The 15,735-nt window shown below is 43.4% G+C and overlaps 1 protein-coding gene across 6 annotated transcripts in view; it reads right to left on the reverse strand.

Annotated features, from left to right (window-relative positions):
* The window catches only part of PER3 (period circadian regulator 3), a 42,668-nt gene that overhangs the window by 26,151 nt on the left and 782 nt on the right, over positions 1–15,735 (reverse strand). For 5 of the 6 annotated variants that reach the window (XR_014779745.1, XM_084784676.1, XM_084784674.1 and 2 more), the window contains exons 2-10: positions 15,527–15,672; positions 14,586–14,701; positions 13,116–13,317; positions 10,601–10,649; positions 7,135–7,277; positions 5,452–5,530; positions 3,062–3,168; positions 2,675–2,831; positions 206–311 (exon numbers count right to left, since the gene is read on the reverse strand). Coding sequence is in view for 5 of the 6 variants with exons in the window: in XM_084784676.1 (XP_084640802.1) it covers positions 206–311; positions 2,675–2,831; positions 3,062–3,168; positions 5,452–5,530; positions 7,135–7,277; positions 10,601–10,649; positions 13,116–13,317; positions 14,586–14,701; positions 15,527–15,672 (1,105 nt within the window). In the remaining variant the exon portion in view is untranslated. Of the gene's footprint in view, positions 1–205; positions 312–2,674; positions 2,832–3,061; positions 3,169–5,451; positions 5,531–7,134; positions 7,278–10,600; positions 10,650–13,115; positions 13,318–14,585; positions 14,702–15,526; positions 15,673–15,735 lie in introns of those variants that run through there. The other variant, XM_084784678.1, reaches the window with a different exon arrangement.

Consider the following 15,735-nt stretch of genomic DNA (forward strand, 5'->3'; position numbering starts at 1 on the left):
AAAATTTTCTGTGTTTCTCACACAGAACAAGGAACAAAATGCACAGAACTTAACCCACAGACGCTAACTAAAGGAAAAGCAAAGTTTTCTAAGACCCCCTCCTCATCATGCATTCTTGTTGTGTGACTTCACTAACCCTGCTTATGTTTATTAACATAAAACACAATTTTGGGAATGATGTGTTTTTAAAAACATCTCACTTTACCTGCAAAAGAAGCCTGTGAATTTGTTCTTGTAATTCTGTTATGTCTTTGTCATTATTAGTTGCCTTTTTTATTCTGGTAGCAAAAACATCCTCATTTAATGGACTCCTATAAAATGCCAAGTGAGACGATGAGCCGAGCAACCGCATCTGTTTAGAACGAACACTAAAATGCTTCCAACAGACCATGTAAAGAATAAGCTACGTTTTTATGAAACTACTCCTTGACTCTAGATATAGAAAATACGGAGCTAAGATTCCCAGTCCCTAACCCACATGGTGCTGGGGACAGGACACGGGGCCTTGTGCGTGCCATGACAACACTCCACTACTAAACTACATCCCCAGCCTCTGGTTGTTTAAGACAAAGTCTTTCTACGACAGCTCAGCTAGCCTGGAACTTCTGATCCCCCTTGCTCTACCTCCTGAGAACTGGAATTACAGGCAAGTATCTGGCCCAGCTTCAATTTCTCTATAGCGTAGCGCCGATCTTTATGTAGCCAGTTCAGAACTGTATACATATTATCTATTTAGTGAATGTAAATACGTACATAAAACCAGTGACAATCTACTTCTTTTGCTCCCAACAGTGTCAGTAAAGACTGGTTTCAAAATTTGACCGAATAAACCTCTGTAGGAATTTTTAGGCTCTGAAGTTGCCAAGCAGTAAATGCTTAATGCTGGGCTGGAGATGACTCAGTCGTTAGAGTACCTGCTGCTCTTTCGGAGGACCTGTGTTTGCTCCCCACCACCCATGCCCAGTGGCTCATAACCATCTATACTGACAGCTCCCCGGGGATCTGATGCCTCTGTTCTCCAAGGGTACCTGCACACACCCACATGTAGACATACACACCTACACATAATTTTAAAAACAGTAGAAATAAAACTTCTTAAAAAATTAGATGGGTGTGGTGGCACACATTTTTAATCCCAGCACTCAGGAGGCGGAGTAGAAGGATCTCTGTGAGTTTGAGGCCAGCTTAGTCTATATAGGGAGTTCCAGAACAGCCAGAGCTACACAGTGAGACCTTGATTCAAAAAAAATCAAAAACAAATAAAATCTAAAGCTGCTACCCACCTACGCTACCTGATAGAGACGACTCTACAGCCCACCCTAGTGGTGAAAACGACACATCACATTACTATCTGCCGTCTCATTCACAAACTTCAGAGAATTTAAAGTCTACCACAGGGATGGCTCAGTGAGTAGAACAGTTTATTGTGCAAGCTGACGGCTGGGGTTTGATCACAGAACACATGGTGAAAAGATGCTCACACAAGATGTTCTCTGGATCCCCGTGTGTGTGTGTGTGTGTGTGTGTGTGTGTGTGTACACATGTGGTTGTTCCCCTTACACATTAAAAAAAACAAAACAAAACAAAACAAAGATTACTACCTGAATATAATCAATGCCAACAAAGATGATAACAAAGAGAAGACACTGACATTTATTAGGAACTCCTCCTAAAAACTGTGCTGATTTTTAGAATATGAAAATATCCCTTCTAAAGGCCTAAAGCAGTGGTTTTCAACCTGACCCTTTTTGCAAACCTCTAGTTCCAAAAACATCCACATTACGATTAATAACTGTCAAAATTCAGTTATGAGGCAGCAATGAAGAGTGTTGTGGTTGGGGGTCACTATAACATGAAGAGCCGTATTAGGGGTCACAGCATTAGGAAAGGGTGATAGGCGCTGCTCCAATTTCTTTACAAGTATTACCCCTTTGATGGAATTTCAGCCTTCTCCAGGTCCCCTAATTATTAAGGGGAGAGGCAGGACAGAGGAAGGGACCAGTATAGGTACCAATGAGGAATACTGAGCCAGACACATCTGATGTAGCAATATCCCTGACATACAGTGTGAGGCTGGGTGACGTGGCCCAGTGTTAGAAGTAACCGACAGGCAGCAAAGCCAGTGCCTGAAGAGACGGCTCCGCGGTTAAGAACACTTTCTGCTCCTGAAGATGAACCAGTTTGGTTTCCAGCACTCACATAGCTCCTTACAACAGTGTACAACTCCAGTTCCAGGGGATGCAGTGTCCTCTTCTGGCCTCCAAGGGCCCAGGCACACATTCACTATATTTATATGCATGTAAGCAAACCACTGTACATATAAAAGTAAATCCTTAAAAAATGTTAATTTATTTCTTTTTATGTATATGGTGTTTTGCCTGAGTGTATGTCTGTGTACCACATTCATGCCTGGTGCCTGCACAGGCTGGAAGAGAGTGTCGGATCCCCTGGACCTGGAGTCACAGATCCATCTACAGTGCAGCCACAGTGGCCTAAAAGCTGTCCCACCACCCCAAGACTACAATTATTATTTTTTAAAAAAGTAAAAATCAGAGTACTGGTAGTGCCAGGGAAATAGCAACAAAGCTCCTGAATGCAGGGACTTTACACTCAACCATGCCCATCTTCTATGACACTCACTTCTGGGTCCCACAACAGCAACTGATAAACTTACGTTCGAACCTTGTGTCGACCGATGATGAAGGAAACCTTCCGGCTCCAGGGGTTCACAAAGCTGGACCAGCTGGAATCCAGAATGACGTAATCTCCATTCTGAGTGCAGAATCTGATGGGCGAGTGTTCAAACGGAGGACAGCCCACATACTTTAAAACTATGTAAAGGAATAAGGTTAAAACCAAACTCTACACAGATACGACTGTTAGTTTCTTGCTTCAGTTATCTATTCGGGAATTTTTAGCATGTTAAAATAGGAAAACAGTTCTTTTAAAAGTTTCAATACATTTCTTATTTGAGTAAAGGCTAAACTCTAATGGAAAATTAACTGGAAAATTAGAATCAATCAGTGGCAAGCAACAACTCCCATGAAGGAGCAGGCCCCACCTTTCTGGTGTATGGCGATCATCAGAGGCCGATCTTCTGGGTGCAAGTGTGTAAAGATGGAGGTTCCAATCAGATCCTGAGGTAGGTAACCCAGCAAAGGCACTGCTCTGGGGCACAGGTACACACAGCGCAAGAAGCATGTTATACTGGGCAAGTAATTGAGTAGCTTTTATATACTTAAAAATACCCACGCAGGCTGGCAGTATAGCTCGGGGTGGTGGGGGGGGAGGGGGCAGACTGACCATGTGCTTAGCATACATAAGGACTCTGGCTCCCACTCTGCAAACAAAACATCACCATCCAACCCTAACCTCTCTATTTAATCCTAAACAGATGTCCACTAATGAATCCATGAAATCAAAAACCTAAATGCCTGTTAATGGGAAACAGATACAAGCTAACTATGTCAGTGGTCTCAGGCACTAAGAGCAGGCTAGCAGGCTCACTGTGAACTCAGGACTCAGAAACTCCAGAGCTCACCCACGGCCATGAGTTTCAGCAAGTCCTCAGGAGTCCTCCTCGTTATGTTGTCAGATGTTAAGACAGAAGGACACTCGTGATGAAGTGGGCTATGGATTTATACATTATGGGTATAGTGTGGACCCTGAACGTCCCCTGAGAGTTAGTTCATTGAAAGCTTGGTCCCCAGCCCATGGCACTGTTGGGAGGTGGTGACGCCTTCATGAGGCAAAGCCTAGTGGGAAGAAGTTACACCCGTGCTCCCACCCCCGGAAGGCCCCGTCCTGAGTTGGCATTAACTGTCTGGTTGACACAGCTTAGAGCCACCTGAGGAGGTCTTCATCATGCTGGTCTGTGCACATGTCTGGGAGGACTGGCTTAATGTCAGAGGACTCATTCTACAGTGGAAGGGCGGCCCCAGGCTGTGTCAGAAAGCTAGCAAAGCATGAGGCAACGGGAGAGACAGGGAGAGGTCAGCAGGCAGCGGTCCTCACGGCTCCTACACTCAGGCTCCTGCCATGACTTCCCTCTACTTCCTGGTTCCGTGAAGTAAGTAGATTTACTTCATCATGTGTCCCTACCCCACCAGAGGTCTCAGAGCAATGGAGCCGTCCAAGTGATCAAGGTGTAGCTAGGAAACCTTTCTTTCCTCCAAACAAGTTAGTCATTCTGAGTATTTTATCACAGTAACAAAGGCTGATTAACAAAAACAGGATTCATAATAACTGGATACAATGTAATGTCAAAATCAAATGGCAACTGCCATCCAGACAGCTCACAGCAATGCTTTAAGGGTAAAGAGGTCTGGTTCCAGTGACCAAGACAAAACTGGCTATGTAACATTTTCTGTGCTTTGCTTTACGCTAACGCATGGCTTAGTCCTGTCTCTCAGATTTTCTAATTTCAAGCATAAGTATAATTCTCAAATACATTTGTGTATGTGAGGTTACATATACTGTGATACCAGTGTTTGCTTTATGTAAACAAAAATACTAACAAGTAGGGGCTGGCAAGACCGCTCAGGAGTGAGGCGCACAGACAGCTCTTGCAGAGGACCTGAGTTAGGTGCCCAGCACCCACGTGACGGCTTACAGCCACTGTAGCTCCAGTTCCAGGGGCTCTGAAACTCTCCTCTGTCCTCCTTAGAGGTACTCCACACACGGTACAGACACACATGCCAGCAAAACACCCACAAACTTAAAGTAAGTTTTTTCTAAAAAAAAACCAAAAAAACAAAAAAACTGAAAAACAGCAATAAGCACCACCTTCTATCACTATGTTCAAAAAATAACAAAAATCATTTAAAAATTGTCCTCGAAAACAAAGGTAACATATGTGCAAATAAAAGAAAATTTCTTTAACAAAGCTAGCCTTATTTTAAAAAATGTTCTCTCTTCTTTTTTTCCTCTTTAGACTAATTACAATGTTTAGCATAAGCTGATTTGAGCAGCATTTGTCAAATGGAAACACCACTAGAACAAATGCTATAAGATCTGAGTCTTGGTCTCGAGTATAGTCAGATGTTTTTTGATGAGATGGTCCTTGGCTTATATAAAATAAGATGTAAAAGAACATGTGTGCCACCTATGACTAATGTTATAAAAATTAGTAAAATGTTATGAAAATCATTTTTTAAAATACAATATGTAAGATGTTTATGCTCAAATTCAGCCAACTGGTACAGTGAGATGGCTCAATACAACATACAGGTGCCTGTCACCAAGTCTGCTGGCCTGAGCTGGGACCCATACAGTGGAAGGTGAAACCAGAAAGGTGGCTTTAAATAAATAATTGTAACTTAAAAAAAAACATATCTACTTAAGAGGACTCAATTTAAGCTGCATTGTACCCAGCAGGAATCATGCAGGCAAACTGACAAGTTTGTCACAGTCTCAGAAACAAACTTCTTTTAGGCTCAAAGAAGTAGTTACCTTTCATCTACTTCAAGAAACACACATCCTGGAGTGTGTGTTGTGGTAAAAATTCTTTTATCCACTGGGATTCGAGGAGCTATTAAAAAAGAAAAAAGGGATTTTCCTTAAGGGTCAAACATCCAATTCATCATCTACCCAAGCATCTATAAACATACAAGGAACAAAATCTCCATATGAAATGGCAGAAATCTAGCTTAGAGGTCTGTTAAAAAGACAGAGTACAGCAAAAGAATGACAGTCTTCATTATTGGTTTTAATGAGGTCAGTATGAGGTGACTACATTATGGTTAATTTTAAAGGCAGAAAATCTATTGCATTCTAAATAGCTGGGTTTTTCTTTTATCATAACTATCTAATAGTTAAAGCATAAGTAAGGGAAGCGCCGCTATTCTTTAGTGGCTGTATAATTAAAGGAAAGTATTTGAGATACCACTAAAGCAATTTGTTATGTAATAAAGTTTGTACCATCAAGTCAGGTAAGATTTGCTCTAAAATGTGCACTGAAAAAGGCAGGCAAGAATCTGAGAACATGGCTTGTATCAGTTACTTAAGCATGATTTCAACTGCAAGAAACCAAGAGAATGTGTAAACAAAACAAAACAAATAAGCAACCTAGTGCTTGGAGCTCCTTAGGGATATGTACAACACGCATCCTCAGCTCATCCCAGGCCACATTTACTGGTGTTTTTTTCTTTTAATTTAATTTAATTTCTTTTCATTTAACACAGCGGTTCTCAACCTTCCTGACGCTTGAATGCAGCTCCTCATGCGGTGGTGACATGCTCCCATAAAGTTATTTTCACTGCTACTTCTTAACTGTGATTTTGCTGCTGCTGTGAACAGCGTGTAAATACCTGACACACAGGTTAGCTGACACGTGACCCAGTGACAGAGCTGTCTGATGCTCAAAGAGGTCATGACCCACAGGTTGAGAGCCACTGGGTTAACATGTAAACCTATGGTTTTATTTTGTATTGCAAAGGTGTTTGTCCAGCATGTGTGCACAGGAGGAGGGGCCCAAGACTGCATTTACAAACAGTTGTGAACCATCATGTGGGGGCTGAGAACTGAACCTGGGTCCACTGGATTTAACCACTGAGCTAGCTGTCTCTTTAGCCCCCTTGTCCTTTTTTCCTCCTTCCTTCTTTTTATTTTATTTTTTTAAAATGTAACTAATTTTTTGACCATTGTGCCCCATACTAATTTTACCATAGTACTAGGTTTTCATTGTTGCTCATATACAGGGTAGTAACTTGTAGAAAAGCACATATTATGTGTCGTAAGAAACAACTGTGATTTTAAGTTGTGAATGGAAACTGCCTATCTACAAGTTTAAAGTGTATTTCTGTTTACTGAATATACATATTATAATTTCTGGAAGTTTCAAAACACCTCTATAAAATGATGTCTTCCCCTCTCCACCAAGTGTTGAGGATCAAACCCAGGGCCTTGTCAAGACAAGCACTCCAGCACCATGTTATACCTCCAACTGTGGGTTTGTTGAGACAGGTATTCACTATGTAGGCCAGGCTAGCCCTGAACTTGTTAGTTTTGGAGTTTATGGCCCATCCTGGAAACTGAAGCAATCTCTGTCCTAGAGCTGTAGAAGCAGCTATCCCCAGGCTCCTGTCTGAAGGTTGGCACTCTGCCTCTCACTGAGCGGAGGGCACCCTGACTTACCTTCATAACCAGAGTGAATCTTCTCAACCACTGTGAGGCAGCAAGGCTCTGGCTCTGGTTGGGCAGAGCTGTGCACATGAACCAAATAGGGGAGGATCCGGAATGGGGAGTAATGCTTCTTTTGCTCTCTGGCTCCACCTCCACTGAAGAGATCAAAGGCGATTAGAGCTCGTCCTGGTATAGAACAGGCTGGGGAAGGCTCCACCAGGAACTCCCCAGACAGGAAGACACAAATCTAAAATGTTTAGAGACACTTGCTTCCCCCAAAGAAGGTTATCTTGAAATCTTACTATCCCTGGGCAACTGCACTCACTGTTCACTGCATAGGAAGTTTATGGAGGACTGCTTACGTCACTGTGAGTCACCCCATGACTTGCTCATGACTGTGCCCCAAACTCCCATCTGAGATTTACTCTTCCACTGTGAGGTGCACCGAGCACTGCTAAATAAAAACGGGGCCCTGTGTGATCACACGGCCAAGCCCAACTCTAAGGTACTCCTTTTCCTCTTTTTAGAGAACCCACACAGTCTCAAAGCTTCAGCTACCTGCTTGGCTGCTGCAGGCTCAGCTTGAAGGCAACCACTGTCCTGCAAAATGCCTGGCTGGGGAAAAGGCGGTAAAACCCACTCAGTTCTCACAGAGGACAGAGAGATAGGTGGGGCAGCTCTGAGGAGGAGCAAAACATGTTTCCACTCTATAGCTGCTAAGTCGGGGCACCATCCTGTAGAGTCTAATGTCCAAGAGTGAACGCCTTCCTCTTTGTCTGTAATCAACCTTTCTCCTAACTTAGCCTGGATTAGTGATCCCTAATCCCAAGGCAGTCTCAGAGCTGCCAAAGCCACTCCCAGTGTGGTGGCTCCCCTCACTCCTATGACCCTGCTTCCTACTTTAGTCATTTGGATGAGCCTCCCCCAACTAGACAAGAGTTCACGCCCCTATCTGTCCAGCTTCCCTCCTACTGCTATGAAGGACTTCTTCAGGCCTGTCCATGCCAAAGTTTCTAAGTATCACTCATACACATCTGTCCTAGATATTAACTGCTGATCTGTACTTCTCCACAGAACCAGGTTCTCATACAGTCTCAATGTTACCTCAGACTAACAGACACGACTAAGCACCTGTCCAGGAAGCTGCTTTTGCTACACGTTCCTGGGCCTCACACATCTCCATGCAAGATCCTGATAAAGCACCCAGGTGTTTTTCTTCCACCACCTCACCATCCTGACCTTACAACCCAAGCCCTTCCATGCTCTGGTTGGGCTGGCCCCTTCACTGCGTCTCCACGCAGCAGCTCAGAGTCCTTTCCAGTGAAAACTATGCCTTCTTGATAAATGAAGGCCCTAACTCTGAAGTCCCCACAAGCACGGGCAGCCCTGCAGTAAGGACTGTCCGCTCGCCCAGAATGGGTCTCAGTGGTGATGCCACCTCCCTCCACATGCAATGTGGATGAATGATGCCTCTTGATTCTGGGGTAGGAAGGTCTGTCTTCGTGGACTGGGTCATGACGAGGGCAGAGAGGCCGTTAGAGACCATGTGGGTACTGCTACAAGGACAGGGCAGCCAGCCTAACAGTATTCCTACCAGTCAAAGCCGGGGTGATCTCACCATCATAAAAGTGAATGGCAACTTTACGTGAAATGTTTGAAATGGGAGACAAGGAAGCAGACGGAAACACTGGTGGAGGTGCCGACGGCACCGGGCTGGCTGTGGTTTACAGTTGGGCAAGCAGAACATGCTGGTTCATTGTACTGTTGTCTTTGCTTCTGTTAGGTTAAAAAGTCTTTCTGAAAGTGAGGTTCCCTGTGGCTTGGGCCCTGCTTCTTCATCTAGCCTCCTTCTCTCTCTTCTATTTCAGCCATGTTCCTTGTTAGCCCTTCCGAAGTCAGGAGTGTTCTTCCGCAGGGAGGACGCTTCCCCAGGAACTTCCTTAGGCTCCCATGCTTACTCCCTCACCTTCTTCAGCTCTCTGGCTGCCCCCGGGGCTGTCAGAGGAGAGTCCCTTCATCAGCAGGGGGGAGTGGCTCTCACACCACCAAAGCACACATCCAAAGTTAACCGCCAGTGCAATGGTACCCAGAGCAACTTCGGGCTCTATGGGTCATGGGAGGCGACCGGCAGGAAGGCAGGAAGGCAGTTTCTGTCTGAGTGGGTTAGCGTCGGTGAGAGCTAGCTGATCTGGTGTCTGACTCCCTCTGCCTTTTTGCACATGCCAGTCTGCCCTCCATTGTGAGGCCACTCCCAGATGCCTAGCAGACACTGGTTTCATGCTCTCTGACTCCCAGAACTCTGAGCCAAAATAAACATTTCTCCTTTACAAACTACTCAGTCTTAGGTACTCTGTTACTATTACGACAGCAGAAAACAGACAAAACGGATCCTGAATGCAACAGCAATTTCTCCCTTGTCCAGAATTTGTTGCTAGTGTGCACATCCGTATTTACAGATTGTTGGTTTCCTGCTTATAAAATTTAAGTACAAAGGAACAAAAATTGTTTTGAATGAAGTAGCTGATTCAGATAGGACCTAAAAAGTATTTGCTGTAATAAATGCTTGTGTCAGCTACTGATCTCAGGCACGCTTGTGTGTCAGCTAGTGCATCTCAGGCATGTTCTTGGTAAACTCACTCGCCAGCGACTCCGTAGAGCACACAGGCCCTCCCACCTGCTGAGCTGTGTTAGCTGGTCCCTCCTATGCTACGAATACTTATTTTATTCTTACCTGGTGTGGTGGCACACACCTTTAATTGCAGCACTCAGGAGGCAAAGGCAGGTGAACCTCTGTGAGTTCCAGGACAGCCAGGGCTACATAGAGAGACCCTGTCTCAAAAAAAAAAAAAAAAAGTTTTCTTTCTTTCTACTATGAAAGCATCACTACAGTACTTAAATTCAGAGAGTGACAATTATGTACAAGAAGTAAACTCCTGAGAAAGTATGGCCAAGTGTCTTCTACATCACTCTCTTTTTAAGCTCTGCTATTAAAAATTCTAAAAACTGAGAGGTTGTTGCAGGGAAATTTTATTTCTTTATTTATTTATTGGTTTTTTTGAGACAGGGTTTCTATGTGTAGCTCTGGCTGCACTGGACTTGCTTTGTAGACCAGGCTGGCTTCTAACTTACAGCAGTCCGCCTGCCTCTGCCTCTAGAGTGCTGGGATTAAAGTAAAAATTAATTTTAAATATGACTGACCTGAAAAACAAAAAGAAAGCAAAAGGGGCCTTGAAGCAGTTATTTTACAGCTGACTTTAAACCACAGGCTCTGATGTCCTAGGACTAGTGATTGTCGGTCACTCAGTCTTTTCATTTTTCTTCTCAATCCACATACAAATTCTTATAGCAAGAATCAAGAGGCTTTTTGTTTTGTTTTGTATCTACAACAGAATCTAGCTGAATACAAAGTAATCGCAATCAGGTTGAACTGAAATTAAGAGAATAAGCCACATTTTGAGCCTCTGTATCGTATACTTACCAGATTCTGCAGAAAAAGGATTTCATGGGTGCATTTTCATACCGTGAGGCTAGAAAGAAAGAAAAATGATCACTCTGTCCCTCCCGGGGCAGCTCCTCAGTGAAGCAATCCTGTCCCACCACAGGAGCCCTCGAGTGCTTCTGGGAGCTGTGTGCTCTCATCTGTGGCACCTGCCTGAGCTTCCCTTACTCTCCAGTTAAGCACATTTGTTACTGCCATGTCACTGTGATGATCTGATGACAGTGATTTTGGGGCCTATGGTCTGGTCCACTGCAATAGTTTGGGGAACACTTGAAGTATTTTCAGATTTCAGTTCTCTGATATGTAAATGTGATTGTTTTCTTTCACTTTAGTTTTGACCTTGGGGGAATCACTACAAACTGTGCCCCTGGTCACATGTATGATCTCGTATGATGGTCATGTACTGCTACAACCATCGACTGTTCCAATTATAGCTGTGTCTATGTCCTCTCCCTCATGCTATGTTTCTGCCTGCCTTCCTGAAATACATGGTGACAACACGTGCTTTGGAGGTGAATGAGGAGGCAGAGCCTTTGCCCAAATGGTCCCCCGAGAAGACCTAGGTTACAGAACTATGGAAAACTGTCAGCACACGCATACACTGACACTATATCATAGCCGGGGGATCCCTCAGATCCAAATACTCAACAGGGTTGTCTCTGCGCGTCTAAGGACAGGACCACAGGAAGAGTCAGAAAACTGCCTCTCGCTCATACCGTTTACACAATACGTCAGGTTCCATGTTCACCGTGAGCCAGGTTCTGACTCACTGGACACAAGCCCACAAGGCCCTCAGCAAGCTGTGAACATTGAGCTCTTAAGAACCACCAGATCCTCCAGAGCGGTGTGGACAACAGACATTAGGTGGAAGCACGCTCTACAACACGACCAGACCGACAGCAGAGTAAATAGCCTCTGTGCCCTCCTATGTCCTTGAAGCTCAAGAGGAAGCGACTGAGGCAGGCAACCCGGGCGCATCCGAGCACGAGCACGGAGCTTACGCACTGCTCTCAGCTGAAACCTGAACCTGAGATGCTCACAGTGGAAACACAGTGTCTGAGTCAACTAGACGCACATCATGTCTGCATGGCAGAGTCAGGGCTTCAGGGTGTACTCAAGTTTTAGACCGGATAGAAGTAATACAGCCAAGATTAACCAGCAAAGATTAAAAAGGCTGTAAGACGCTGGCTGCTCTTCTAGAGGGCCCGGACTCTATTCCCTGCACCCACATGTTAACATCCACCTGTAACTCCAGTTCTAGGGAATCTAATGCCCTTTGATGGCTTCTATGGGCGCTGAAATCCATGTGGCTCCACAGATACACAAGCAGGCAAGACGCCCATACATACACAAATAAAAAAACCTTTTCAAACAAAGCTAGATAAAGTGATATTGGAGATGTAGTTTAGTCAGTGCTTGCCTAGCCTACACGAAACCCTAGATCTGATCCCCAGGACTGCTTAAGCTGGCTTGGTGGTATATGCCTGTAATCTGTTCACTCAGGAAGAGGCAGAGAGATCACAGTTTAAGGCCATTTCGGCTATATAGCAAGTTTGAGAGTAGAGAGTAGCCTAGGTTACTACTACAAAAAAAGAAAAAAAAAATCAAAGTCCAATTAAAGAAAAGGAATTGAAATAAAAGAGATTAAGAGCACTGTCTGCTCTTCCAAAGGTCCTGAGTTCAACTCCCAGCAACCACATGGTGGCTCACAACCATCTATAATGAGATCTGGTGCCCTCTTCTGGCATGTAGGTGCACATTCAGGCAAAACACTATATATATATATATATATATATATATATATATATATATATATATATATATATCAAACAAATAAATCTTTAAAAGAGAGAGAGAGATGATTCACAAAGAATAAAGGTGACTTTAAACAGGAGTCAATCACTGAAGTACGCTGGTGATCAAAGCTATTTTTCATATAAAGTGTATGAAATTTCACTGAGCAAAAAGAAATATATTGCTCTATTACTAAACAATAAAAATGACATTTTGTTGTGTCACACCCTTTTAATGCCCATACTCAAGAGGCAGAGAGAGGTGGATTCCTGTGTTTAAGGCCAGCTTGGTCTACAAAGCAAGTTCCAGGACAGCCTTGGCTACACAGGAAAACCTTGTCTCAAAAACCAAAACAATCCAAACAAACAGACAAACAAACAAAATCCCCAATAAATGGAGGCTGGAGAGATGGCTCAGCAATCAAGAGCACTGACTGCTCTTCCAGAGGTCCTGAGTTCAATTCCCAGCAACCACATGATGGCTCACAACCATCTATAATGTGATCTGATTGCCTCTTCTGGTGTACATGAAGACAGCATACATAAGATTAAGAAAACAAAATAAAATAATACATAAATAAAAAGGTAAATGCAAATGGCATGGTCTGTATGTTGAAAACAGCATGTTAGTGTCTGTTCTATTTCTGTAAGAATGACCTGACCCCGGAGCAAGACACTCAACCTGATGTTGGTTCCGTTACCTCTTTGGGTCCAGCTGTTCCAAAAAGGGAGCTGAGTGCGAGCAGTGTGTGTGTAGAACACCCTCACGTCTTGAGGAGCAAGCAGGTCAACAAAGTGCGAGGACTTCAAGACATCTTTCTTTGAATTCAGGATCAAAGTAGCCTGTTCAGAAATGTGCACTAACCTTCCAGACAGAAATGAAAACACTGCCACGAAGGTATCCTACGAAAAACATTTAAATAAACATTGAAGAACATAAAAATAATACTCTGAAAAGTCACTTTCTTCTGGATTTCTACCACAATACAAGTTTTAAACACACACACACACACACACACACACACACACACACACACACACACACCCCTTGCTAAAAAGAAAAAACCTTCTTAAGCAGGATGCTTCTTAGTAACTATTACAAAAACTGTACTGTGCTTCCACAAAGTTTAATCTCTATGCCAAAAGGGCCATGCCAGCTTCTACACAGACTAATATACACAAGGCACATACACTTTTCTCTTGTGAAAACTGCTCTCCACCAGGAGGGACTGTCTTGTCGTTAGCAATGCAGATTCTGTGCTGAAAGACCTGCCCTCCTTCATGAAGCTGTCCCTGACAGACCACACTTTATTAACCACTGACAGCATTTATAATCACCCAGCATGCTTGCTAGGTTGGACCTGCTTCCCTGTCTAGACTTATTTTAGACATTCAGAGGATACATGTTTTCTTAAAGCTTGGTTTTTGTTTTTGTTTTTCGAGACAGGGTTTCTCTGTGTCGCCCTGGCTGTCCTGGACTCCCTCTGTAGACCAGGCTGGCCTTGAACTCACATCAACTCACCTGCCTCTGCCTCCTGAGTGCTGGTTAAAGGCGTGCACAAACATCTACTACAGCACTATGGATGCTAGCAGAGTAAGCTCTACTGTGCAACACTACACAACTCCTGCTCTAACACTATAAAAATCACTACGTCACGGCGATGCTGGAGTCTAAACACTAAGGAGTCTCCACCATCAACAAAATATGAGGCTTCATTACTCCGTCAACAAGAAGAGACTTAAACTATGAATATGCTAAAGGTCTCTTCTAAAATTTCATCACGAAAATGACATCTCCACTCAGCTGTTCTACAGAGTCCAGTTGTTACAACTTGAGGAAGTAGGTATTAGGGCTGAGAATGATATAAATACAAAGGAACATTTGGAGATTAGAGTAAGAGGAAGGCCGCATTTTGTTGTGTTTTTATGGGGTGCCAAGGGGGTGGGGAGTGGGTACCTGACTAAGCGCATGAGACTAGGACACAGCACAAGGTGTGGCTACCTTCAGATGCTTTCTCTGGTATGGGCAGGAGACACTACAGTGCCTTTTTAAAAAGCAGCTTCGCCTTTGTTTGCCTTAGCAAATGGTGCTTTCAGCTATTTTAACACCCAGAGAAGGCTCCCGAGGAAAAGTCACCCCAGCGGAGATGGCAAAACTCATGAACTCTTACTGTGTTCTTGGAAGTATGTTCAGAAACAAGACAGGCCAGCTCCTCAAGACTGTACACAGTCACATCAGCCAGACATGTTCCATGTGGACTGGGAATCTGGAAAAATTCACTGTTTGCTAAGAAACACAGGGAGATAAACGAACAGTCTGGTGACAACAGTATCTTTAGGAAGTCAGTTCTTAGTACTCTCAAGCTGGTTTGTTTTCTTAGATTAGGGTACTTAAACGTGTTTCCCTCAAAACCAGGGCTTTTTCTTTTTCTTTACCTCAAAAATATTAGTTATGCAAACTTAAGGCTATGAATTTTATGAATCTGGCCTGTTCTAGGTTACAAAGAGGAAGGTTCTAAAGCTAGTTAATAAAATCAAAGCCCAGATACACACATACATTTTTTATGGAGTGAACATTAGTATTCACAAACTACCCATTTGTCACAGGCTGAACAAAGAGGGTTATGCTAAAGAGGCAACTTTATGGAATACTCCAGAAGAAAAGTCAGGGTGAAAGGAAAAAACATTTCTTCTTTGATTTAGTCATTTTTTTTTTGTATATGGTAACTGTATTTCCAAAGTATGTACATGACCAGAAAATATACATTGTAACCTCCATGGAAAAATGTGCATTGTAACCTCCATGGAAAAGACACATTGTAACCTCCATGGAAGGCAAAGCGCCTTTAAAAAGTCTTCAAGTTTTACTTAAGCTCTTGAACTTTAAACTCGTGCAACAGATATGCAAAATATTGCATAATTACTAAACTATCATACAAATAATAATGTTCTTTTGGCCTTTCAAACTTGGAAAGCCTAAAGTACCATTTACATCAGCTTTAGATTTGCTTGTCTTGGCCACGAAAAAAGAGCAAGCCTCTTGAGACTGGAATCCCACTGTATTGAGCATTGACTGGGCCTGGTGCCATGTTATTCTCTGCAACTCATTTACCTTGCACACTATGTACACAGCGTAGGGCATAGTTAAGGGCATCTAGGGTGCTGGGTTTACTGTGTCTCTCGGCTGGAAAATACTTTTTCATTTCTTGAACAACCATTATAAGTTCTTCAGACATTCTGTTTCGGTCTTCATGTTCACTAAATAGAAAAACAAACAAAACAAAACAAGAAATGGCAACACTGGGTTGACACTCAGGAAAT

This window comes from Acomys minous (assembly GCF_964271855.1).
Source record: "Acomys minous genome assembly, chromosome: 6".
Classification (NCBI taxonomy): Eukaryota; Metazoa; Chordata; class Mammalia; order Rodentia; family Muridae; genus Acomys; species Acomys minous.